The sequence below is a fragment of the Ranitomeya imitator genome, chromosome 4 (assembly GCF_032444005.1).
Source record: "Ranitomeya imitator isolate aRanImi1 chromosome 4, aRanImi1.pri, whole genome shotgun sequence".
Classification (NCBI taxonomy): domain Eukaryota; kingdom Metazoa; phylum Chordata; class Amphibia; order Anura; family Dendrobatidae; genus Ranitomeya; species Ranitomeya imitator.
The window spans coordinates 273,983,046-274,008,677 of record NC_091285.1 but is presented as its reverse complement, the minus strand read 5'-3'; the positions used below and the strand labels follow the sequence as shown (position 1 = coordinate 274,008,677).

At 45.5% G+C, this 25,632-nt stretch overlaps 1 protein-coding gene across 1 annotated transcript in view; it reads left to right on the top strand.

The window, feature by feature from the left end:
• CCT2 (chaperonin containing TCP1 subunit 2) overlaps positions 1–25,632 on the top strand; it is a 70,145-nt gene that overhangs the window by 23,811 nt on the left and 20,702 nt on the right. The window contains exons 7-15 of the mRNA XM_069764621.1: positions 13,544–13,746; positions 14,003–14,103; positions 14,182–14,309; positions 14,985–15,088; positions 15,499–15,618; positions 15,915–16,043; positions 16,142–16,245; positions 18,822–18,921; positions 20,233–20,374. Coding sequence (XP_069620722.1) covers positions 13,544–13,746; positions 14,003–14,103; positions 14,182–14,309; positions 14,985–15,088; positions 15,499–15,618; positions 15,915–16,043; positions 16,142–16,245; positions 18,822–18,921; positions 20,233–20,374 — 1,131 coding nt within the window. The remainder of the gene's footprint in view (positions 1–13,543; positions 13,747–14,002; positions 14,104–14,181; positions 14,310–14,984; positions 15,089–15,498; positions 15,619–15,914; positions 16,044–16,141; positions 16,246–18,821; positions 18,922–20,232; positions 20,375–25,632) is intronic.

Here is a 25,632-nt window from a genome sequence, read left to right as displayed (position 1 = left end):
CAAGTGGCTGTGCGGAGCATCTGTATGGGGCCATAAAACTTGTGCAGCACTATAAGGGGCAAGTGGCTGTGCGGAGCATCTTATGGGCCCATAACACTTGTGCAGCACTATATGGGGCAAGTGACAGTACGGAGAATCTTATGGGGCCATAACGCTTGTGCAGCACTATATGGGGCAAGTGACTGTACGGAGCATCTTATGGGGCCATAACACTTGTGCAGCACTATATGGGGCAAGTGACTGTATGGAGCATCTTATGGGGCCATAACACTTGTGCAGCACTATATGGGGCAAGTGACTGTACGGAGCATCTTATGGGGCCATAACGCTTGTGCAGCACTATATTGGGCAAATATCTCTATGGAGCATCTTATGGGGCCCTTATTACCCTTTATGCAGGATTATATGGGGCATATTTTAATATGGAGCATCTAATGGGGCCATCATAAACTGTATGGATCATTATATGGGGCTCCTGATTCAATATGGATATTCAAAAACACCTAACCTACTGATGTCTCAATTAATTTTACTTTTATTGGTATCTGTTTTTACTTTTGAAATTTACCGGTAGCTGCTGCATTTTCCACCCTAGGCTTATACTCGAGTCATTAAGTTTTCCCAGTTTTTTGTGGCAAAATTAGGGGGATCGGCTTATACTCGTGTCGGCTTATACTCGAGTATATACGGTAATAGATTTTGTAATAATAATAGTTTCCACAATTGGATGTTTAAAAATAAAATGTCCCTGTGCTGAGATCTACTATATCTGTCTGTCTGTCTTTCTGTCACAGATATTCATTGGTCTCGGCCCTGTCTGTCATGGAATCCAAGTCGCTGATTGGTCGTGGCAAAACGCCCACGACTATTGCCACAAGCAATCAGCGACGCCCGCAGTCCGGCGGCAATATGGCCGCTCTTTTCCTATCGCCACGACAGCACCCACAACGAGAGAGAGGGGATCCGCCCACCTTCCGGACAGGAACCTACAGGTTAAAAAGGGGAGGTCCCCCTCGCCCTCCAGTTTGGGTTCCTGTCCGGACGGCGGGAGCCTACAGGTTTCGTTCGTCTTACCCGGGTCCGCCAAGCCTCTGTGCGGTGTCCGGGGAGAACGGCAGAGTCGGGGGCCCGGAAGCAGCTTCCCCCCTCGTCTGGCAAGGAGCGGTGACGTTCCCGGGGGAAGGCACGCCGCCCTGGGTCGTTCACACGCGCGCGACGCTGCAGGAGCAGGTCGGCGCTTATGACCCGGAAGTAGAGGTAACAACTTCCGGAGGAGACCGGGAGGAGGAGCGCGGGACTTTTGAAAGGAAGCAGCGCTCAGGTGAGTGTGTGTGCGGCAACATGTCTTCGGCAGGAGACGCCGAACACCGACAGATAGGAGAGCACAGGTCTCATAGCGGTGAACGTGGGCAGCAGAACCCTAGCATCCCGACGTCACGTCGCACCTCACCCCCTCAAAAACCGGTACTCTATATTTGTCAGCAGTGGTGAGTGTAATATGTAAGCCATTGCCTGATACAGCTGTTTTTTCTATACTATGCTTTGTTGTAGGGGAAAAAGGTCTCCAAATCTAAGCATAAGCAGTGTGCTTTATGCACAGAGCCTCTACCTGACACCTATGTAAAGAAATTATGCCAAACATGCATATGCCGTACGTTAGAAGAAGAGGCCCCTCTCCGGGTATCGGATTTGAGGGAGGTAATTAGGGAAGAAATAAAATCATCCCTTAAAACCAGACGGCATGAAAAAAGCAGTGTGGAGTTGGTGTCCGATTCCAGCCCTTCGGTACAAGAGGGCGAATGCTCGGAAAGTTCTTCGGCATCCTCTTCAGATGAGGAGGGAAGGCCTTGCTTTTCCACGGATGGTATGGAGACCTTAATTAAGGCAGTCCGTGCAACTATGGGGGTTGCAGAGAGTAAAGAACTGAAAACAACCCAGGAGATCATGTTCGCAGGGCTGAACCAGAGAAGTCGGAAAGCTTTCCCAGTGGTGGATTCAGTTAAAGATCTGGTCAGACGGGAGTGGGACAAGCTGGATAAGGGGTTTTTACCTTCAGCCGCAAAAAGAAGGTACCCCTTTGAGGATGACACTTTATCCCAGTGGATGAAGGTTCCGAAAATAGATGCGGCAGTAGCCTCTACTTCGAAAACAGCCTCACTTCCGTTAGAAGATGTAGGGCTCCTCAAGGATCCTTCAGACAGAAAGGCTGACATGCTCCTTAAAAAACTATGGGAGTCATCATCTGGAGCCTTTAAGCCCGCTATCGCAGGCACCTGTACGGCTAGATCAATCATGGTCTGGGTGACTCAGCTGGAGGAACAGCTCAAAGCAAAGGTACCCAGGGATAAATTGTTGAATTCCCTGTCTCAGGTCAGAGAAGGAGCAGCTTATCTAGCGGATGCCTCGATTGATTCTCTGAAATTGGCCGCAAGATCGGCAGGTCTTTCGAATGCAGCCAGACGGGCACTATGGCTAAAGACCTGGAAGGGGGATGCTCAGGCTAAAGCTAAACTGTGCTCCATTCCATGTAGGGGTGAGTACCTATTCGGCCCGGTGCTGGATGACATCCTTGCAAAGGCAGAAGATAGGAAGAAGGGATTTCCTAAAACGTTTAATCCCACTTTTAGGAACGCCTTCCGAAGACGCATGCCCTTCAGAAGATTCCAGTCAGACCAGCAGGGATATAATCGCGACTGGGAAACATCGGATCAAAAGAAGAAAGGTGGATACTATAAGAACCCTTCATCTTTCTCAAGACGTAGGCGTAATTACAGATAAAACAGATCTACCAGTAGGGGGAAGACTAAAGTTCTTCTCAGATAAATGGAAAAAGATTACTTCTAGTGCCTGGATAATGGGGGTGGTTGAGTCAGGATTAAAATTAGAATTTTTGAGAACTCCCCCAGATCATTTTGTGATAACATCACTGGACACTCCGGCCCAACAACAGGCCTTAGAATTAGAGATTCAACAATTGCTTACAAAGCGAGTTATTGAAGAAGTACCAAAACATCAGGAGAAGACGGGCTTTTATTCTCCGCTATTCTTAATCTCTAAACCTGATGGGTCCTTTAGGACTATCATAAATTTACGTAACTTGAATAAATATCTTCAGTACCACGCTTTTAAGATGGAATCCATTAAATCAACAACTAAGCTTTTGTTTCCTAGGTGCTACATGTCGGTCTTGGATCTAAAAGATGCGTACTACCATCTTCCAGTTTACAGAAATCACCAGCAATTCCTCAGGATGGCAGTATGGGTAAACCATCAGATTAAACATTTCCAATTTTTGGCAATGCCCTTTGGCCTGTCCATGGCACCTAGAGTTTTTACTAAGGTTGTTTCGGAAGTAATGGCCCATATCAGGGAAAAGGAAACCCTTGTGGTGCCCTATCTAGACGATTTTTTGATAGTTGGAAATTCAATTGCTCAGTGTACGTCTAGGGTAAATGCCATAATATCATCCCTACAGGAACTCGGATGGATAATCAACTGGGAAAAGTCAAAACTGGAACCCACAAGACGTCAAATGTTCCTAGGAGTTCTATTAGACTCAGAAGATCAGTCATCCTTCCTACCAGAAGAGAAGAAGCAGAAGATCATTCAAAGGATCACGGCAGTAAGGAGAGTTACAAACTTAAGTTTAAGAGACGCAATGTCTCTACTAGGATCTTTGACTGCGTGTATATCGGCGGTGAGATGGGCTCAGGCTCATACCCGAATGCTTCAATACGAAGTTCTTCAAGCAGAAAAAGATCTTCACGGTGCTCTGAGCAGAAAGTTCAAATTATCACCCGCCACTCTTCACGATCTGAGATGGTGGCTCAATCTAGCACATTTGTCAAAAGGAGTTCTCTGGACCATCACTCCGGACAATATAGTTACAACAGATGCCAGTCCGTTCGGTTGGGGAGCCCATATGGGAGACATTCTAACCCAAGGGCGATGGTCGATTCAAGAGTCCCAGAATTCCTCAAATCTGAGAGCTTGCTGCAGTCAATCAGGCTCTTCTTTCCTTACTACCATCCCTGAGGAATATGCATGTATGGATACAAACAGACAATATGACTGTGGTAGCCTACATCAATCATCAGGGGGGACAAGGTCTCGAACCCTGATGACCACTACAGCACAGATATTGTCTCTGGCCGAGAAACACTTACAATCCCTGTCGGCAGTTCATATAAAAGGGGAACTCAATATAGAGGCGGACTACCTCAGTCGCCATTCCCTTCGTCAGGGAGAGTGGTCCCTAAACCAACAGATATTCGATCATATAGTCAATCTGTGGGGGTTGCCGATAATAGATCTATTTGCTACGAGGAAGAACAGGAAGGTCAGAAGGTTCGCATCTTTACACATAGCAGACCAACCATTTATAGTGGATTCCCTTCGTGTCCGTTGGGACTTCCAGCTGGCATATGCCTTTCCCCCAATGTGTCTGATTCCGATAGTTCTCAGGAAGATCAGGGAGGAAAGAGCCAGAGTGATCTGAATCGCCCCCTTCTGGCCCAGGAGGCTTGGTTCTCTCTCCTCAGGACAATGTCTGTGACCGATCCCTGGGTGTTGCCAGTGGTTCCGGAACTCCTCTCTCAAGGTCCATTTCATCATCCAAATTTGGAGACACTTCACTTAACGGCTTGGAACTTGAGAGGGAGCTTCTGAAGGAGAGGGGGTTCTCTAATGCTTTGATAACCACCTTATTGAAAAGTAGGAAGGAGGTCACTACAAAGATCTACACAAAAATTTGGAAAAAAATCCTTATGTTTTATCAGCAACCATTAGGAGATAAGGCTCCGATTTCAGCTATTTTAGAATTCCTTCAGAAGGGCTGGGAATTGGGTTTAGCAGTCAACACTTTAAGAGTTCATGTTTCAGCCTTGGGGGCTCTGTATAACAGTGATATAGCTGGTAATAGATGGGTTGCTAGATTTATTAAGGCATGTCAGCGTTCTAACCCAATCCATATTGTAAGAATACCCCCTTGGGATTTAAATTTGGTGCTTGAGGCATTGACTGAACCTCCTTTCGAGCCATTAGACTCTATTTCGATGAAAAATTTAACCTTGAAAACAGCTCTACTCTTAGCATTAATATCTGCCAGGAGGGTCAGTGATATACATGCGTTATCAGTAGATCCTCCCTATCTAATAATTCTCCAGGATAAGATTGTCTTAAAACCTGATCCCGCATACTTGCCAAAAGTAGCAACTAAATTTCATAGAAGTCAGGAGATTTATTTACCATCTTTCTATGAAAATCCAGGTTCAGAAGAGGAGAAAAAATATCATACCCTAGTTGTAAAGAGGGCGATATTAGAATACTTGGATAGGACACAAAGCTGGAGGCAGAGTAGGGCTCTGTTTGTTTCTTTCCAGAATCAGAAAAAGGGTTCTGGTGTCACGAAGAACTCCATCGCTAGATGGATTAGAGAAGCGATATGTCTTGCCTACTCTGCCAGGGGAGTAACACCACCAGAAGGCATCAGGGCGCACTCCACTCGGGCTATGGCATCATCCTGGGCGGAGAAGGCAGATGTCCCCATTGAAATGATATGTAAGGCGGCAACTTGGTCATCACCTTCCACCTTTTATAAGCACTATCTCCTTGATCTATCTGCTAATTCCAGCTTACAGTTTGGCCGTTCAGAACTTGGTGCTGTGGTCCCTCCCAGTTAAATAGTCTTTGAAAGTCTCTCGTTGTGGGTGCTGTCGTGGCGATAGGAAAACCGGTTTTTACGTACCGGTAATAGGATTTTACAGAGTCCACGACAGCACCCATACATTCCCCCCCCGTATTTAATTATTTATTCTTGCACTCTGTTGGAAGGTGTGCCTTAGAGATCACTCTATAGAGGTGGTGGTATTTAGTAGTGTTTAAGATAATATTGTCATGTACTGATTCATTGGCGGTATCCCTTGTACTCTGGAACACAAACTGGAGGGCGAGGGGGACTGCCCCTTTTTAACCTGTAGGTTCCTGTCCGGAAGGTGGGCGGATCCCCTCTCTCTCGTTGTGGGTGCTGTCGTGGACTCTGTAAAATCCTATTACCGGTACGTAAAAACCGGTTTCCTCCCCGCAGTCAGTCAGTCAGTGTCTGCTCCATACTCCCCTCCAGTCAGCCCTCACAGGGTTAATGCCAGCGTTACCGGAGCGCGGTGTAACGCACTCCGGTTACGCAGCTATTAACCTTGTGTGACCAACTTTTTACTATTGATGCTGCGTATGCAGCATCAATAGTAAATCGATCTAATGTTAAAAATAATTAAAAAAATAAAACGTTATACTCACCCTCCGCCGTCGCTTCCTGTCCTCGGCAGTGCAAGCGGCAGGTTCCGCTTCCAAAGATGCTATGGGAGAAGGACCTTCCATGACGTCATGGTCATGTGACCGCGACGTCATCACAGGTCCTGCGCTCATACCAACCCTGGGACCGGAAGCTGCCGGGTGCGCCGGAACTACAACGGGCTCTTCGGAAGGTGAGTATATGTTTATTTTTTAACCTGTTACATACATGGCTGGGCAATATACTACGTAGCTGGGCAATATGCTTCCTGTCTGTGCTGTATACTACGTGACTGGGCAATATACTTCGTGGCTCTGTGCTGTATACTACATCGCTGTGCAATATACTACGTCGCTGGGCACTATACTACGTCGCTGGGCACTATACTACGTCGCTGGGCACTATACTACGTCGCTGGGCACTACTACGTCGCTGGGCACTATACTACGTCGCTGGGCACTATACTACGTCGCTGGGCACTATACTACGTCGCTGGGCACTATACTACGTCGCTGGGCACTATACTACGTCGCTGGGCACTATACTACGTCGCTGGGCACTATACTACGTCGCTGGGCGCTATACTACGTCGCTGGGCGCTATACTACGTCGCTGGGCGCTATACTACGTCGCTGGGCACTATACTACGTCGGTGGGCACTATACTACGTCGCTGGGCACTATACTACGTCGCTGGGCACTATACTACGTCGCTGGGCACTATACTACGTCGCTGGGCACTATACTACGTCGCTGGGCACTATACTACGTCGCTGGGCACTATACTACGTCGCTGGGCACTATACTGCGTCGCTGGGCACTATACTGCGTCGCTGGGCACTATACTGCGTCGCTGGGCACTATACTGCGTCGCTGGGCACTATACTGCGTCGCTGGGCACTATACTGCGTCGCTGGGCACTATACTGCGTCGCTGGGCACTATACTGCGTCGCTGGGCAATAATACTGCGTCGCTGGGCAATAATACTGCGTGGCTGGGCAATAATACTGCGTGGCTGGGCAATAATACTGCGTGGCTGGGCAATAATACTGCGTGGCTGGGCAATAATACTGCGTGGCTGGGCAATAATACTGCGTGGCTGGGCAATAATACTGCGTGGCTGGGCAATAATACTGCGTGGCTGGGCAATAATACTGCGTGGCTGGGCAATAATACTGCGTGGCTGGGCAATAATACTGCGTGGCTGGGCAATAATACTGCGTGGCTGGGCAATAATACTGCGTGGCTGGGCAATAATAGTGCGTGGCTGGGCAATATATAGTACGTGGCTGGGCAATATATAGTACGTGGCTGGGCAATATATAGTACGTGGCTGGGCAATATATAGTACGTGGCTGGGCAATATATAGTACGTGGCTGGGCAATATTCTGTGTGGCTGGGCAATATTCTGTGTGGCTGGGCAATATAGTACGTGGCTGGGCAATATATAGTACGTGGCTGGGCAATATTCTGTGTGGCTGGGCAATATTCTGTGTGGCTGGGCAATATACTACGTGGACATGCATATTCTAGAATACCCGATGCGTTAGAATCGGGCCACCATCTAGTAATCTTATAAATGTCCCCTGCTATGTACTGTGTAATGGCCGTGTCTGACCATGCAGGAAAGGAAAAGAGAGTATACAGACAGGACAGCAGGGGATCACAGATTATACTTTTAAACAATATTTTGCCTTAAAGAATCATTTGTGATCCCATACTGTCCTGTCTGTATACTTTTCTTTCCTCCCCTGTCCAGGAGCTGTGGTATGATCAGACCATGTTCCTTTACGGTCAGACACGGCCACTACACAGTACACAGCAGGGGACATCTATAAGATTATCTCAGCAAAGCAATATTTTATTTAATCACATCCAAGTGTGGAAATTATTATTATTCCAAGATCTGTTGAATATTTTTTTTTTTCTTTCTGGGAGAATTCCTTCACCACCTTGGGATTTTCCGCTTTTGTTTTTCACTCCCCTCCTTCCCAGAGCCACAACTTTTTTATTTTTCTGTCAATACGGCCATGTGAGGGCTTGTTTTTTTGCGGGATAAGTTGTACATTTGATCGACACCATTGTTTTTTACCATATCATGTACTGAAAAATAGGGGAAAAAATCCAAGTGTGGTGAAATTGCAAAAAAAAGTGCAATTCTACAAATGTTTAGATTTTTTTTTTTTTTTACAATGTTCAATAAATGCTGAAACTGTTCTGCTATTATGATTCTCCAGGTCATTACAAATTTGTTGCCAGACATATATAGGTTCATTTTTATTACCGTATATACTCGAGTATAAGCCGACCAGAGTATAATCCGAGACCCGTAATTTTGCCACAAAAATCTGGGGAAACTTAATGACTCGAGTATAAGCCTTGGGTGGGAAATGCAGCAGCTACTGGTAAATTTCAAAAGTAAAAATAGATACCAATAAAAGTAAAATTAATTGAGACATCAGTAGGTTGAGTTTTTGTATATCCATATTGAAACAGGAGCCCCATATAATGTTCCATACAGTTCATGATCGCCCCATAAGATTCTCCATGCAAAATACACCCCATATAATGCTCCATCAAGTTTGATGGGTCCCATAAGATGCTCCATATTAAAGGGAAGGTGCCACCAGTTTTCTTGTATATTGTTTTTTTGTGAAATTAAGCTTAAAATAGTAATTAAAATGTATTAATGCAATGTTTGCACTGTTTGCAAGCATTTCTTTATGAAAAATATTATATATTTTTCTACAAATATACATATTTACCACTAGGGGGAGCATTTTCCGTTTTAGACCTCAAGCAGCTATAGTGAGATTTAGCAGCTCTGCCCCAGGGATATTAGACCACCCAAAAGGGGAGGGAAATGGTGATGTCAGCAGTTACTGCCCCAATTTTGCTTCTAACAGTAAGAATGAAGAGCAGCATCACAGGGCAGCACCATTTTGTGTGTGACTGCCCTGTGACCTGCTATCACCAGCAGTTACTGCATCAGAGGCACAGCTTGTTTACAGAGGAGCAGAACACAGTGGACCCAGCAGCATTTTTTGTGAATAACATTCTTGCCATCCCCCTTCCCCCACCTTAATCCCTGTCCTGTCAGCTGCCCTGCTCTCTCCCTCCAGGTGTCACCTCCCTCTCTGCAGGCTGTGAGTGCAGCTTACAGGAGATCACAGGGACTGTGTGTGAGGGGGAGGGGGAGACACGGCAGGAGAACAACACAGGGCAGCGTGTGAAAGCAGAGGACGTGCCTGCCTGGAGTACAGAGGAGCAGTGAGGGCTTCTTCTGTCCTGTGATAGAGAGCACAAGTCTATAATAAAATGGCAGCTAGTCACACTACAGCAGTGAGTTGTGCAGCCCACAGAGGCGTGCCCAGCTCACTGCTAATGCTGCTGCAATGTTACAGATAGGGTCCTTGCTGGTCTATTATCTCCTATGTCCATGGGGTGCCGTAATCTGACACTGATAGTGCCCTGCTACTGCTGCAAAACCAAGATGTCAGCCCCCAGTGCATTCTTTAAACTCATATAACACATGAAATCTGTTTCACATGCATTTCAAACTTGCTTATAGCAGCATGTTATGCTACATTACAGTGATTTATTAATGACCTACAAACGCGGTACCTTCCCTTTAAAATATGCCCCATATAATCCCGCATAAAGGTTAATAATGGCCCCATAAGATGCTCCATAGAGATATTTACCCCATATAGTGCTGCACAAACGTTAATTATGGCCCCATAAGATGCTCCATACAGAAACATTTGCCCCATATAGTGCTGCACAAACGTAAAATATGGCCCCATAAGATGCTGTTGCTGCAATAAAAAAAAAAAATCTCATACTCGTCGCTCAGGCCCCCGGCACTTTCAATATTCACCTCTCCTCGTTCCAGGCGCCGCTCCGTCTTCAGCGTCTTCTGCACTGACGTTCAGGCAGAGGGCGCGCACTAACCACATCATCGCACCCTCTGACCTGAGCGTCACTGGAGAAAACACTGAAGATGGAGCGGCGCCTGGAACGAGGAGAGGTGAATATCACGCAGCGCTCCCCCTCCCCATTATACTCACCTGCTCCTGGCGCGGTCCCTGGTTCTCCGGCACTGCAGCTTCTTCCTCTACTGAGCGGTCACAGTTACCGCTCATTACAGTAATGAATATGCGGCTCCACCCCTATGGGAGTGGAGTCGGGTCCATATTCATTACTGTAATGAGCGGTAACTGTGACCGCTCACTGCAGGAAGAAGCTGCCGTACTGGGAGAAGCAGGGACCGCACCGAGAGCAGGTGAGTATTATTAGACCGCTGCTGCTCCCCCTCCCCTGCCGACCCCTGGGTATGACTCGAGTATAAGCCCGAGAGGGGGACTTTCAGCCCCAAAAAATGGGCTGAAAATCTCGGCTTATACTCGAGTATATAGAGTAAGTGGTGAAAAAAGTAAAATGTTTTGTCAATTAACCTTCGGCCGGCTGAGTAGGTACAGTTGTAACTATTCCGTTTTAAAATTGCAATAACTTTTTTTTTTTTCAAAGTCGTATAGGGCTGATATTTCGTGACATCTCTGCAGTTTTGGTCCAGAATATATTGGCCAAATTTCAATAAAATATATATGAAGGTACAATTGTACCTCTGCAGCCTGTTAACTATGTAAAATTATGCAGCCTGACGAAGGTTAAAAAAAGCACCGTTTTCTGAGGCCCATGGTGTCTCCATTTTTGCATGGCTCCTTATTCCCATACTTATATGCATGGCTCTTCATCCCCATCCTTGTCTCCATGGCTCCTTATCCCCATCCTTGTCTCCAAGGCTCCTTATCCCCATCCTTGTCTCCATGGCTCCTCATCCCCACCCTTGTCTGCATGGCTTCTTATCCCCATCCTTGTCTGCATGGCTCTTCATCCCCATCCTTGTCTGCATAGCTCCTTATCTCCTATCCTTGTATGCATGGCTCCTTATCCCCATCCTTGAATGCATGGCTCCTTATTCCCATCCTTGTATGCATGGCTCTTTATTCCCATCCTTGTATGCATGGCTCTTTATTCCCATCCTTGTATGCATGGCTCCTTATCCCCATCCTTGTATGCATGGCTCCTTATTCCCATCCTTGTATGCATGGCTCTTTATTCCCATCCTTGTATGCATGGCTCTTTATTCCCATCCTTGTATGCATGGCTCTTTATTCCCATCCTTGTATGCATGGCTCTTTATTCCCATCCTTGTATGCATGGCTCTTTATTCCCATCCTTGAATGCATGGCTCCTTATTCCCATCCTTGAATGCATGGCTCCTTATTCCCATCCTTGAATGCATGGCTCCTTATTCCCATCCTTGTATGCATGGCTCTTTATTCCCATCCTTGTCTGCATGGCTCCTTATCCCCATCCTTGTATGCATGGCTCCTCATCCCCACCCTTGTTTGTGTGGCTCCTTATCCCCATCCTTGTATGCATGGCTCCTTATCCCCATCCTTGTATGCATGGCTCCTTATTCCCATCCTTGAATGCATGGCTCCTCATCCCCACCCTTGTTTGTATGGCTCCTTATCCCCATCATTGTATGAATGGGCCCCCATGAGAAAAGAATAATAAAAAAAAATCCTACTTGCCTTCCCTGTGCGCCCTTGCAGCATCTCGTTACGGTGCCAGCAACTCCTGCGGCCGTGCGATCACGTGTCCCCACTCACTAAGGTAATGAATATTCACCTCTCTCCATGCCTATGGCTTGTGTTTAAGTCGAGGGGGGCCTTTTCAGCACAAAAAAAATGTGCTGAATAACTTGGCTTATACACGAGTATATACGGTAACTGTTCCTCCCTTCTCAGTGCAGTGACTTAAATTGTTTTGTGGGCAGGCACCATAGTCTGGCGCTCTGAAAAGTTGCACACTTGATTTGCAACCCAAACACAGGCAGAATGCGCAGGCGTGCACCTGAAGTCAAAGGGAAGAGGGGGATAGAAGTTGGTATAATGAAGAGCGGGGGCAGTTTTCTCTTCTGGGCAGCATATGCCCCATAGCTTGGAAATTCAAAACAAAAAAGATGAACAGTGCATCATCTAGGAGGCACACAGGTCTGACTAGTTTCAGCTTTGTACAACTTGTATGCCCATAATATTAGCTACAAATGCTGAAATGGGGTGAGAGAGACCCTTTAAAGGGAAGGTACCGCGTTTGTAGGTCATTAATAAATCACTGTAATGTAGCATAACATGCTGCTATAAGCAAGTTTGAAATGCATGTGAAACAGATTTCATGTGTTATATGAGTTTAAAGAATGCACTGGGGGCTGACATCTTGGTTTTGCAGCAGTAGCAGGGCCCTATCAGTGTCAGATTACGGCACCCCATGGACATAGGGTCCGTGCTGGTCTATTATCTCCTATCTGTAACATTGCAGCAGCATTAGCAGTGAGCTGGGCACGCCTCTGTGGGCTGCACAACTCACTGCTGTAGGTGTGACTAGCTGCCATTTTATTATAGCCCTGTGCTCTCTATCACAGGACAGAAGAAGCCCTCACTGCTCCTCTGTACTCCAGGCAGGCACATCCTGGGCAGACATCCTCTGTTCCTCACACGCTTCTCCTGCTGTGTCTCCCCCTCACACACAGTCCCTGTGATCTCCAGTAAGCTGCACTCACAGCCTGCAGAGAGGGAGGTGACACCTGGAGAGAGAGAGCACGGCAGCTGACAGGACAGTGATTAAGGTGGGGGAAGGGGGATGGCAAGAATGTTATTCACAAAAAATGCTGCTGGGTCCACTGTGTTCTGCTCCTCTGTAAACAAGCTGTGCCTCTGATGCAGTAACTGCTGGTGATAGCAGGTCACAGGGCAGTCACACACAAAATGGTGCTGCCCTGTGATGCTGCTCTTCATTCTTACTGTTGGGGCAGTAACTGCTGACATCACCATTTCCCTCCCCTTTTGGGTGGTCTAATATCACTGGGGCAGAGCTGCTAAATCTTACTATAGCTGCTTGAGGTCTAAAACGGAAAATGCTCCCCCTAGTGGTAAATATGTATATTTGTAGAAAAATATATAATATTTTTCATATAGAAATGTTTGCAAACAGTGCAAACATTGCATTAATACATTTTAATTACTATTTTAAGCTTAATTTCACAAAAAAACAAAATGCAAGAAAACTGGTGGCACCTTCCCTTTAATTCAGATGATTTGAAGCAACAGAATATGTAATGTAGTAAAGGTTCACTGAATAATGTATAGCAAATGGTAAGTTGTCCACGCCATTTATTTCCACAGGAATGATAAAGAGAAGTTTGAGGCTGATCTGTTGAATATTGCCAGGACAACGTTGTCTTCGAAGCTCCTGACTCACCATAAAGATCACTTTTCAAAGCTCGCCGTGGAAGCTGTTCTGAGACTGAAGGGTTCTGGAAATCTGGAAGCTATCCATATCATTAAGAAGTTAGGAGGAAGTTTAACAGATTCGTACTTGGATGAAGGTATTCTGTCTAAGCCTGCAACGGTACATTATGGGGCTCTTCTCACTGACCATCTTTACCTAAGTAACCTCCACACAATTACTTTCTCCAATTTGTGGATGGCCTTAGCAAGCAAACAGGACATTCGCCTTCTTTTTTCTCACTAAGATGTGGAGTCAGATTTATGATCATGTTTCCTCAGTGATTTGTCTCCTTGCCCTGCTTTTCCCTGTCTCTTATTTCATGAATGTGTATAATATTCGCTGTCGTCTTCTAGGTTTCTTATTGGACAAGAAAATTGGAGTAAACCAACCAAAACGTATTGAAAACGCCAAAATACTAATTGCAAATACGGGAATGGACACTGACAAAATAAAGGTCGGTGGTTTCCTATTCTGTATTAACCCCTTACCTCAATTGCTGTCCTTGCCCTCTAACAAATACTATGTCGTGCAGGTTTTTGGCTCAAGGGTACGTGTGGACTCTACTGCAAAAGTGGCTGAAATCGAGTTAGCAGAGAAAGAGAAGATGAAGGAGAAAGTAGAGCGAATTCTGAAACACGGGATCAACTGTTTTATCAACAGGTGGTCTTAAGCATGGCATGTGAGAGGGTAGCAGTGTTACATGTGAAAGATGTGCAAACTGAAGGGGATCTGGTGTGGGATGTCAAATCTGGCAATATTTTTGAGTAAAAGGACTTTACTTTCTAATAGCTAGTCTATTCAATTTAGGAGACGCAGCTTGGATCATTAGTCACTAGGCTGATTCCTTGCCTCAGACAATGGTCTTCCCCAACAAAGCCAAAATGTTTGTGAATTTAAATCCTTCTAAGCAATTTCTTAAAGGAATGCTACATTCAGTTATTATTACTGACCATTCTTTAAAATAGTTTACCAATATCAGATTTTAGGGCTTGCCACCCAGTACCTGTCATCAGCGCCAGTGGTGCTCGCAGTGTACGGGGCTGGAACAGCACAGCTCTGCACACATCTGTAGTTTTCCTTCTTGGGTATTGCAGCTTTGCTCCTATCCATTTCAACAGGAGCTGAACTGCAGTGGACAACCACTTTAACATCTTCTATAGAACTGTAAGACGCAGGGAATCTTAATTGACAACTCATCTAAATGCGCCTTTTGCCCAGACCAGCTTTATCTGGGGAAGTTGCAGCAGCCAGAGGACCCTACTTTTTATAGTAAAATTTCTTCCATTATTTATTTCAGACAATAATGTTTTTGCATTCTTCCCCTTCTTTCCTTAGACAACTGATCTATAACTACCCTGAGCAGCTCTTTGCTTCTGCTGGAGTCATGGCAATAGAACATGCAGATTTTGTGGGGGTTGAGCGTCTGGCTCTTGTTACAGGTATTGTTTCCTTTTTACAGTTTGTATATTTCTTGCAGTAGACATGAAGAGACATTGAATAGTGTGTTAGTAGTAATGGATTTTAACCAACCTAAGTCATTATCATTTAGTAGAAGTATGTATTTCCCTCGTTGGCTATTGCACATGAACAGTTTAAAAGCATGTCAGAGGGAAGTATTTTTTATTTGGTCCTTATACTTAACTCCTCTTCCGGCATATCTCCTGAGTTATAGTTGTGGGTAAAGGTGTGACACCTAAAATCCTACTCAAATGTAGGGATTGGATTTTTTTTTTGTGCGTTGCAACAGAATATATGTAAGTCATTCAGTGTAGCAGAACACCGCTTTCCAGGTCTTAAAAATATATATATATATACACATATATATGCTCTTCTTTTTCCTTTGCTTCAGGTGGAGAGATCGCATCTACTTTTGATCATCCTGAGTTAGTAAAACTTGGAACTTGTAAACTTATTGAAGAAGTAATGATTGGGGAAGACAAGCTGATCCACTTCTCAGGTGTTGCCATGGGTAAGTAATATCCATTTCTTTTCCCTCTCAAGGTGTGGTTATTTCATTTTACTTATTTTATTTTTTTAAGCATTTTCAACCTATTTTATTTTCAACCTCAAATTAGAATTACAGTGTGAGTTGAATTCAGGAATGTTCTACTGCCTTTGGGTTACATTATATCTATTAAGGGGTTGCTCTTTTGGAGATGATGAAGGCAATTGATGGCTTCCTGCTATTTTTTGCATTTCTTCCCTAATCTAGTCACTTCAGCTTCTTTTATTCATAATATGGATTGGTTTTCTTTGGCATTCCAGGAGAAGCTTGCACAATTGTGCTTCGGGGTGCAACACAGCAGATTTTGGATGAAGCAGAGAGGTCCCTTCATGATGCACTCTGTGTACTATCTCAGACTGTGAAAGATACCAGGACGGTTTTTGGAGGAGGTACTTGAATTAATTTTTTCTATCTTCTCCCTTTTGCAGATTTTCAATGACTTTTTTTTTCATATATATAATGCTAACTGTTGTGAATCTTAATTTAGGTTGCTCTGAGATGTTGATGGCTCACGCTGTAGCAGATCTGGCTAACAGAACACCAGGGAAAGAGTCTGTGGCAATGGAATCTTTTGCCAAAGCACTGCAAATGGTAACAACACTACCTATTTGGAGAAGCATTTTTCTATTCATTGGTGTGCCCAAAAACATTTGATTTGATTGTGAAAAAAAAGGTTTTTGGCTGTGGAGTCGGTAAGCCAGACCTCCGACTCCTCAATTTCCCTGACTCAGACACTACAGCACTGGTCACTACTGAGCATGTACATAAAGTGCAGCACAGATTCATGTCCACTATTTATAGGACATTTCATAACTTTCCCAAATTATTATCAAAACATTTACAGCACATCCTGCACTGAACTACTGAACCCAATTATATACCGTATTTTTCGGGCTATAAGACGCACCGGACTATAAGGCGCACCCAGGTTTTAGAGGTGGAAAATAGGGAAAAAAATATTTGAAGCAAAAAAAGTGGTAAAATATTTAACATACTATTATATATAATAACACCACATATAATAGTATGTTATTATGTTGGAAGCTGCAGGACCAGTGTGGTGTCTGTACAGTACTATATGAAGATGCTGGAGGGTGAGTATAAGAGTGGGGGCACGGGGCTTATATTTAAAGCACCACTCCAGCACTGCAAAATAGCACTGGAGTGCTGCTTTATAATCTAATGGGAGAACTATAACTCCCAGCATGTCCTGCAGATCCTATGACATGCTGGGAGTTATAGTTCACTAAAGAATTGGCAGAGTGCTTTATTGTGTTTTGGAAAGACTAACCTCTTAATTGTGGCAGCCAGCCACACTGTGGTGAGGTAAAAGCATCCCATGACTGCACACAGAGCCCTCCCTCTTGTTGCCTTTCCACAGCACGGGTAATGGAAGCCAGCAGATTCTAGTGTTGGAGTCTGAAGGACCTGTGATGTCAAGAAGAGGGAGGGCTCTGTGCTGCCATGTGATGCTCCAGCCCGCCCACTTCTGACATTATCACAGGTCCTCCTTGTGCACACTGCACAGCACTCAGCTCCAGCCCAGGAAGGTACAGCGATCTCCTCTCCCCCGGACCCTGCTGCTGCTGCCTCCTCCTGCCCCGGACACACGGATCTCCCCAGCTGCTGCAGGAATCAGCGCTTGGGAAGCCATGTGTGTCCCTGCTTAAGTGCAGTATTCATTTGCCTCTCCCAGCTCACTGCTCAGCTGATAGGTGGGTGGGGAGTAGCTAATAAATATTCACTGCACTTAATCATCAGGACCACATGGTTTCCCCAGCACTGATTCCAGGCAGCCGGGACATCCTGAAGTGGGATAACAGTGCGATCCCACTCACTGCTGCCCCCCTCCCCACATGCTACATCCCTACCATAAGACACACCCACACTTTCCTCCCAAATTTGGAGGCAAAAAAAGTGTGTCTTATGGTCAGAAAAATACGGTATTTTAGGAGTTGGAGTTGACCCATTTTATACTGACTCCACCTCCACGACTCCACAGCCCTGGTTTTGGTTGTTAACCAGTTGAAAAAAGTTTGATCTCAATGGAAGAAGCAAAATTATCTAGTAGTTATGATGTTTTTTAATGGCTAACAAAAATAAAATAAGTGATGTTACAAGGCAAGCTTTTGAAACTACTTGGGTCTCCATCAGGCATGGTATAACAGTGTCCATTTGTTACGTCATGTCTCTGCTCTTTTTGTATGTGTACTTGTGTTTCTTCAGACACCATGTTATACCATGCTTGATGAAGAGACCTAAGAAATCTTGAAAGCTTGCTTTGTGACATCACTTATTTTTGTTAGGCATTAAAAGGTATCATAACTACAAGATTATTTTCTTTCTCTCGCTGATCAATTTGATAGTGAATCAACATGGAACAGTAAAAAAATGCAATCTACTAATTTCTAAACTTATAATTTTGTCTCATATTGCACCAGAAAGACTTCAAAAGAAATGTGTGTCCCAGGAGATCATCCAAGTGCCATGACCTCCTCATTACCATACTTTAGTTGTCTGGCTGTGAGATAACTGTCTGCAGTTGGAGCCTTTCCCCCCTTCTGCCCTGTCTCCTGTAGGACAAATCCCTGCATACTTAATGCCTTCACCTTGCGTTCTGGCACTCTTTCTTGGGTCATGTCAGGACATACATCCGAAACCCCCGAGAATGGGATTTGGGCGTAGACGCCAACAGGGCCACAAACTATGAAGCAGAGTTAACTCGACCTCTTTCCTGCATCATTTTTACGGGTGTACACCTACTGGAAACAGACACTCCACATTAGTGTCCATGGCCCCTTCGGTGCATATGCCCGAATCCTGTTTTGCGGGGGGGTTCAGATGCAAGCCCCGACGAGACCAACGAATGAGTGCCAAAACGATCTGTGAAAGCACCCTAGGGCTTTCACCTTCCGCCCCCCCCCCCCCCCCCAAAAAAAAAAAAATGGGAGACATGCTTATGAAATTGACCCTGCTTTCTGAAGCATTTTTAGCGGTCGTAAATTTGGTAAAACGTGCTACAGTAGATAAACATGGCTCTAGATCACGAGTTGCATCCAAACAGCAGTGTAGTTTTATATGAGGATTCCTTGAAGATTTTCTGCTTTGGTTATGAATGTAGTGTTTTTTGATTTTTATTTATTTATTTTTTTAACTATTATTTTTAGCTTCCAACCATTATAGCAGACAACGCTGGCTATGACAGTGCTGACCTAGTGTCACAGCTTAGAGCGGCTCACAGCGAGGGAAAAACAACTTATGGGCTTGGTATGTACTGACCTAATGGATCATGGTTAAATTTGATATTTAAAAGGTTATTTCCATCTTCATAAATGGGTATTGTCAGATGGTGCTTGTATTTACAAGCAATTCATAGCTTATTAATATTTTTATCAATTGTTTAGTTGGTAACACTTTTTCTCTTTTATTTACACCTCAATGACTTGATAGACCACCACTGCTAGGCAGCAGAATATGCCCGTGCTTACAAGCTCTTTGCTATTGAAGTTGTAGGCACTGTTTTGAAGCTGGTCAGGATTGCTGCAGGTACTGTTATGTCCTAATTCTGGCCAGACTCTCTTAGGCAACAAATGAAAACAAAAGAAATGTTTAAAGGGGTAGTCCCATCTCCAAGAGCCTATCTAAATATGTAGTAGGTGTAATTATAGCAAATACTTAATGGGGGCGTCTGTTTTGGGGTGAAAATTCTGTATTGAAATATAAGAATGTAACAAGTTAATTGTCATGTGATCCTAAATAAAAATTTATTTGAGTTAAAAAAAAAAAAAAAAAAAATTATAGCAAATCCTTCTAATTGGAAATGTAGTATAGTTCTTCTGATATCCTTTGTGACTTGCCCCATGTAGGCTATTGCAATAGCTTAGGTATCCATGGCCACGGCCGCTAACAACTAACTCGTAACCATAGATACCTAAGGTACTGCAATGGCTTACATGGGGAAATTGACATGGCAAGTCAGAAGAACTATGTTACATTTCTAATTGGAGGTATTTGCTAATATTATAAGTACACCTACTACTTATTGGGATAGAATCTTGGAGATCAGATACCCCATTTAATATATAAAGAATGATAGCAGTTTATTGCAACAGTGCTTGTGCATCGCGGCACAGCGGTGATGGACACTGTCAGTCACATCATCACTGCAGCCAAAACCCCGAGACCCAAGTGCTGCCGGGGAGCTGGGCTGGACTGCATGAGGTCCAGCCTGCTCTGTTTTAGGTTTTTATAGCTTTTGGGGTTGACTTCCCTGAAAATGGAAAAGCCCTTTAATTAGCCTTATATATTGTCAGTAATTCTTACCTTTGCTTATTTGGCATTGATGGAAGTCAGACAAAGCTTTGTAAGATTGACTAGAGATAGTAATCTGGGATTAAATTTGTATAGTAATTTTTACTTTCTTAGCTTTCATTTAAAGGGAACCTGTCACATGCTGCCAAACCCGTTGGCTGCATAAATCATGTACGTGGCTGCAATCATTCAGGTTCCTTTTAAATAAGTGATAGATTGGGTTTATGCAATTTTGTCAAAAAATAATGTATACCCTGTTTTTAACAGATATGAGAAACGGTATTATTGGAGATATGGAAGAAGTGGGTGTCACTGAAAGCTTCCAGGTGAAGAGGCAAGTGTTGCTGAGCGCAGCAGAAGCCGCCGAAGTCATCCTGCGTGTGGACAACATTATTAAAGCTGCGCCACGGTAACTTACATCTGCTCTTCTGACGTGTATGCTTTACTAACTGAGAATTCGAGAACCTTCCCTCAGAACAATGGGGCCGATTCATCTCAGCTTTGATGCAACAAAAATGGCCTTCAAGTGTTTAAAGTCGCAAAATGTTTGCACTACGTGGAATTTCTCAAAAACCTGGAGTGTTTTGGCGTTTTCACACCACTTTAGATTGGTTCTGCTGAAATGCGCGGAACTGGGGAGGGGTGCTTCTATGTCCCTCCTCGATTTCATCAAATCTGCCAACGTTTTCTACTCCAGTCCCTCACTAGAGGCTCCAAGTTCGTTCCTAAGGGGTTGTCCGAAAGTAACATTTATTTTAATCCTAAATGCCTACCTATTAATTGTCCTAATCCAATCTTTTTTTTCTACTATACTTTTAATTAGAAAAATCCCTACCGTGTCCACTCTACTCGGACTGCTTTATTTATTATTTTTACTGCTTTCTCTTTAATGCTTCTTTTGAGAACCCCAATGCATGCTGGGATGACGCGTCGTCATCAGGGGTCACGGCACTCTTACGCATCCAATTCATCATCAGATCTGCAGGCTTTCTGCCTGTGCGTCACCTTTATTACGTCATAGTTGCATTATATTGCTTTAGTCTTAAATCTTAGTGCAGCTAGACCACCAGTTTGGTCTTTTTCTTTATTTTCTTTGAAGACCATTTTCACTCTGCCATGTATTGGTCAGGATTTTGCCTCCGTATTTGTAAGATTCCTACTTTACGCTTGCAAATTGTGATGCAAAATGCTGCCTCTTTCATAATTTACGTGGCGAACAAGTGGTTGTGCCCTATCGTACAATTCTGTGCCCCACTGTAAGTAATAACCATGCGCACTCCCCTCCTGCAGCTGCACCACTCCAGCGAAGGGCACTTCTGTTCCCAGTAAGTGACTTGACACTTGTCAAATGACCGCTGCAGCCAATCAATATTCCATTACCTCAGATGTTTGCTCTGATGAAATAGTAAAGGCTGCAGCTGGTTGACCGATACTGATTGACTGCAGTGCTCATGTAGAAAAACAATTTTATATAAGTGCTAGGAGACCTGGTATCGAGAGGCGTGTTCCAGCTTTACTTGTTTTCCTTAATGAATGTGGGCATTTACGTTTAATAGATTGACATGATCTATAGTCTGCCAAAATAGTGTACCAGTATGTAGATGATAAATGTCCATATTTTTCCAGTATGTCAGCAGTTCTGTCTGAATTTACCCAGCCACTAGAGGGTGCATGTGACATCATTTTGATCACGTGGCTCCTTGGCGATCTCTCTGAAGCCTGCCATTTCCTATCGGGTTCTAATAGAACGGCCTCCTCTTCAGTGCTATCAAAGTGGAGCTAGTCTGGTTACAATGGACATGACTGGAGTAAGCTGCAGATACTACAGTCTAATTCAGTGGTCCTGCCTGACTAGTGACAGTCAAATTAGATTTATAATTATTATTTTTCCACTTCTGTCTATTGCACTTCTTGCACCATGAGCTGTGCCATCTAAGTTCTTTACAGCTATGCAGCCTGCCATTTTTCTCAATGATCAAGGAGTTTTCCATTTTCAGAAACCCCCCTCTTCCCCAAACTGTAGTTACAAAAAAAGTACTTTAGTCACCCTCCACTGGTCTGGCGCTGTGTCCATTGCTGTTCCCTGTGTCTGATATTGTCTGCAGTGCTGACTTAAAGGGGTCTTCCCATGTCCAAGATCCTATCCCAATGTGTGGCAGGTTTATGATATTGGAATTCACCTCCAATTAGAAATGTAGTATAGTTCTTCTGATGTGCTATGTTGCATACTCCATGTGCATGGCATTGCTGTAGGAAGGGTAAAGGTACCGTCACATTTAGCGACCCTGCAGCGATCTAAACAACGATCCCGATCGCTGCAGCGTCGCTGTGTGGTCGCTGGAGAGCTGTCACACAGACCGCTCTCCAGCGACCAACTATGCGAAGTCCCCTGGTAACCAGGGTAAACATCGGGTTACTAAGCGCAGGGCCGCGCTTAGTAACCCGATGTTTACCCTGGTTACCAGCGTAAACGTAAAAAAAAAACAAAACACTAAATACTTACATTCCGGTGTCTGTCCCCCGGCGCTGTGCTTCTCTGCACTGACTGTGAGCGCCAGCCGGAAAGCAGAGCGGTGACGTCACCACTGTGCTCTGCTTTCCGGCTGGCGCTTACACAGTGCAGAGAAGCACAGTGCCGGGGGACAGACACCGGAATGTAAGTATGTAGTGTTTGGTTTTGTTTTTTTTACGTTTACCCTGGTAACCAGGGTAAACATCGGGTTACTAAGCGCGGCCCTGCGCTTAGTAACCCGATGTTTACCCTGGTTACCAGTGAAGACATCGCTAAATCGGCGTCACACATGCCGATTCAGCGATGTCTGCGGGAGTCCAGCGACGAAATTAAGTTCTGGACTTTCTGCTCCGACCAACAATGGCACAGCAGGATCCTGATCGCTGCTGCCTGTCAAACTCAACGATACCGCTAGCCAGGACGCTGCAACGTCACTGATCGCTAGCGATATCGTTCAGTGTGACGGTACCTTAAGTAAAGGACAGTTTGGTTTTGTTATTTTGTTTAACCCCTTAACGACTACTGATACGCATTAACACAGTGGCCGCTAAGGGGCCTTATTCTCCCATTGCCATTTTAAAACTCCTATCAGGAAAAAGCCTCTTACGGGTTTCAGCTCCCTTAGTCAGATTCATTTTTTCATTTTATAATTTTTATTTTTCATTCTTTGGGGATGGGCTTAGGGTTGGGGATGGGCTTAGGGTTTTGATTAGTGATGAGCATGTATACTCGTTGCTCGGGTTTTCCCGAGCACGGTCTGGTGACCTCAGAGTACCGTATATACTCGAGTATAAGCCGACCCCCCTAATTTTGCCACAAAAAACTGGGAAAACTTATTGACTCAAGTATAAGCCTAGGGTAGGAAATGCAGCAGCTACCGGTGAATTTCAAAAATAAAAATAGATGCTCCATACCGTTCATTATTGCCCCATAAGATGCTCCATATAAAGCTGTGCCACATATAATGCTCCATACTGTTCATTATTGCCTCATAAGATGCTCCATATAAAGTTGTGCCATATATAATGCTGAAACAAGCACTTTTCACCTATTGTGTCCCCCCATTTCCTTGTAGATTGTAAGCTTGCGAGCAGGGACCTCACTCCTAATGTCACTGTTTAAATTGTGAACTCGTACTGAATTTATTGTTTAAACATGTCCCCGCTTAATTAAGTGCTGCGGAATATGTTGGCGCTATGTAAATAAAAATTATGATTAGGGTCCTCTCTCCCCTGAACCATCAACAGGCGAGCACGGCGAGTATACCCCCCCCCCCCTCCCCTCCCGTACCTCTCCTGCAACAAATGGGGCATGCCTAACCTAAACCCAGGGCGACGGTTTTTACTCGGTCCCGATCTCCCCCATATAGGTGGGCGAGCACATAGAGTATACCTCTCATGTGCATCTCCCGGGCTCCACCGCACTCAAGCCCTCACCTCAGCGTCTTGTAGTCCCCACGGTAGCCGTAAATTCCCTGCTGCAGGCACATCAGCACGGCGGCCCAGCCATAAGTCCCCTGCGGCAGGCACACATATGACGCTCTCCATCCTCCGGCGCAGGGAGGACCGATTGAGCTGGAGGCCGCACCAAGGCTCGGTGAGTAGTCCCCTCCTCACGCTGCAGCGTGGGAGGATGCAGTCCGAGTCCCTGGTGAGAGGTGCCGCTGATTGGTGACAGCGGCGATCGTTCGGCGCTACACCGTGCCCGCCGGCCGGCTCCCCAAATTTAGTCCCCGGCTTCTACTGCCGGACTAGGCTGCTACTTAAAATTCCCGCCCACCGTCGAAGCTCCGCCCCCTACTCAGGCGCTTCTCACTCTGAAAGAGAAGTGCCCTGCAAATCTCGGGCGCCATCTTGGGACTCAACTTCTGCAGGGAACATCCAGCCGAAAACGCTGCCTTCCCTCTCTGCCTCCCCTGGGACACCAGCACAGGACCGTGGGTAAGCTGCTCCACTCCTTAGGGAAAAGCTTAACCCCTTCTCTGCTCCCATAGCCCACCTGTCACAGTCTAATTGGAGTATAGACATACACTATGTCTCAATCTAAGGATGCAAAAAGGGGCAATAAAAAGCACACTGTTTTTTACTTCTTGTGCCACTTGCAATTCTGCGTTGCCACGTTCCCACAATACCCCTTTGTGCCAGAACTGTGACCCGGCCTGTGTGCAGCCGCCTTCTGCCGCCACCTCCAATGTCTCCACCGATCCCGCCGAGCCTAACCCTCCTGAGTGGGCCGCGTCCTTGTCATGCTCAATGGAGTCCTTGGTCAAGGCATTGGACTCTTTCCGAGGGTCCTCCTTAAGCCAGAACTCACTTCCATCGGCTGCGACGGAATCTGGCGACAGTGCAGGGCCGTCTGACCACAGGGGGCGTACCATTCTACGGGACCCTCGGGGTGCCAGAAAAAGAACCCTTCCCTCATCTCCTGTCTATGCTTGAGCTTCCGCATCTGTCAGCTCATCTTCTCGCTCCCCCTCCCCTGAGGGTCGCAGCGTACATGATTCGGTATACGAGTCGGAGGAATCTTTAACCCAAGACTCCTCTATCGGTCAGGAGACACTTGACTCCCTTATTGAGGCAGTCAACAAAACACTAATGGGGGACGACGAATCCGTTTCCTCTCAGGAACACGTCGTATCTTTCTCCTTCGCCTCATTGGGGACACAGGACCATGGGTTATGCTGCTGTCACTAGGAGGCTGACACTAAGCTGAGACAAAAAAGGGTTAGCTCCTCCCCTGCAGTATACACCCTCATGCTGGCATGCAGAGACCCAGTTTAAGCTTAGTGTCCGTAGGAGGCACACTGATTTTTTCTCTCTTTTTTCATCTATTCCGGACGAAGGGGGCGACGGATTCTTCTAAGGTCCGATCTCCCCCGAACCAACAACAGGCGAGCACGGGAGTTTCACCTCACCGTATCCTCTCCTGCGACGTGGGAGCCACTGCCTGAGCTGTCCTTTTTTTGGGCGACGGTTTCTCCCCTAATGGGCCCCGATCTCCCCTTATACAGACGAGCACTGGTGTTCCTACCTCCAGTATCCTCCTCTGCAGACAGGCCTTTTTATTGCCGGACATATGCCCTGTCCACCAGGTTCTACCCTCGGCTGTACAGTGGCTTTATCCCAGTGGCGTCCGTGCAGACCACACTGCATCAC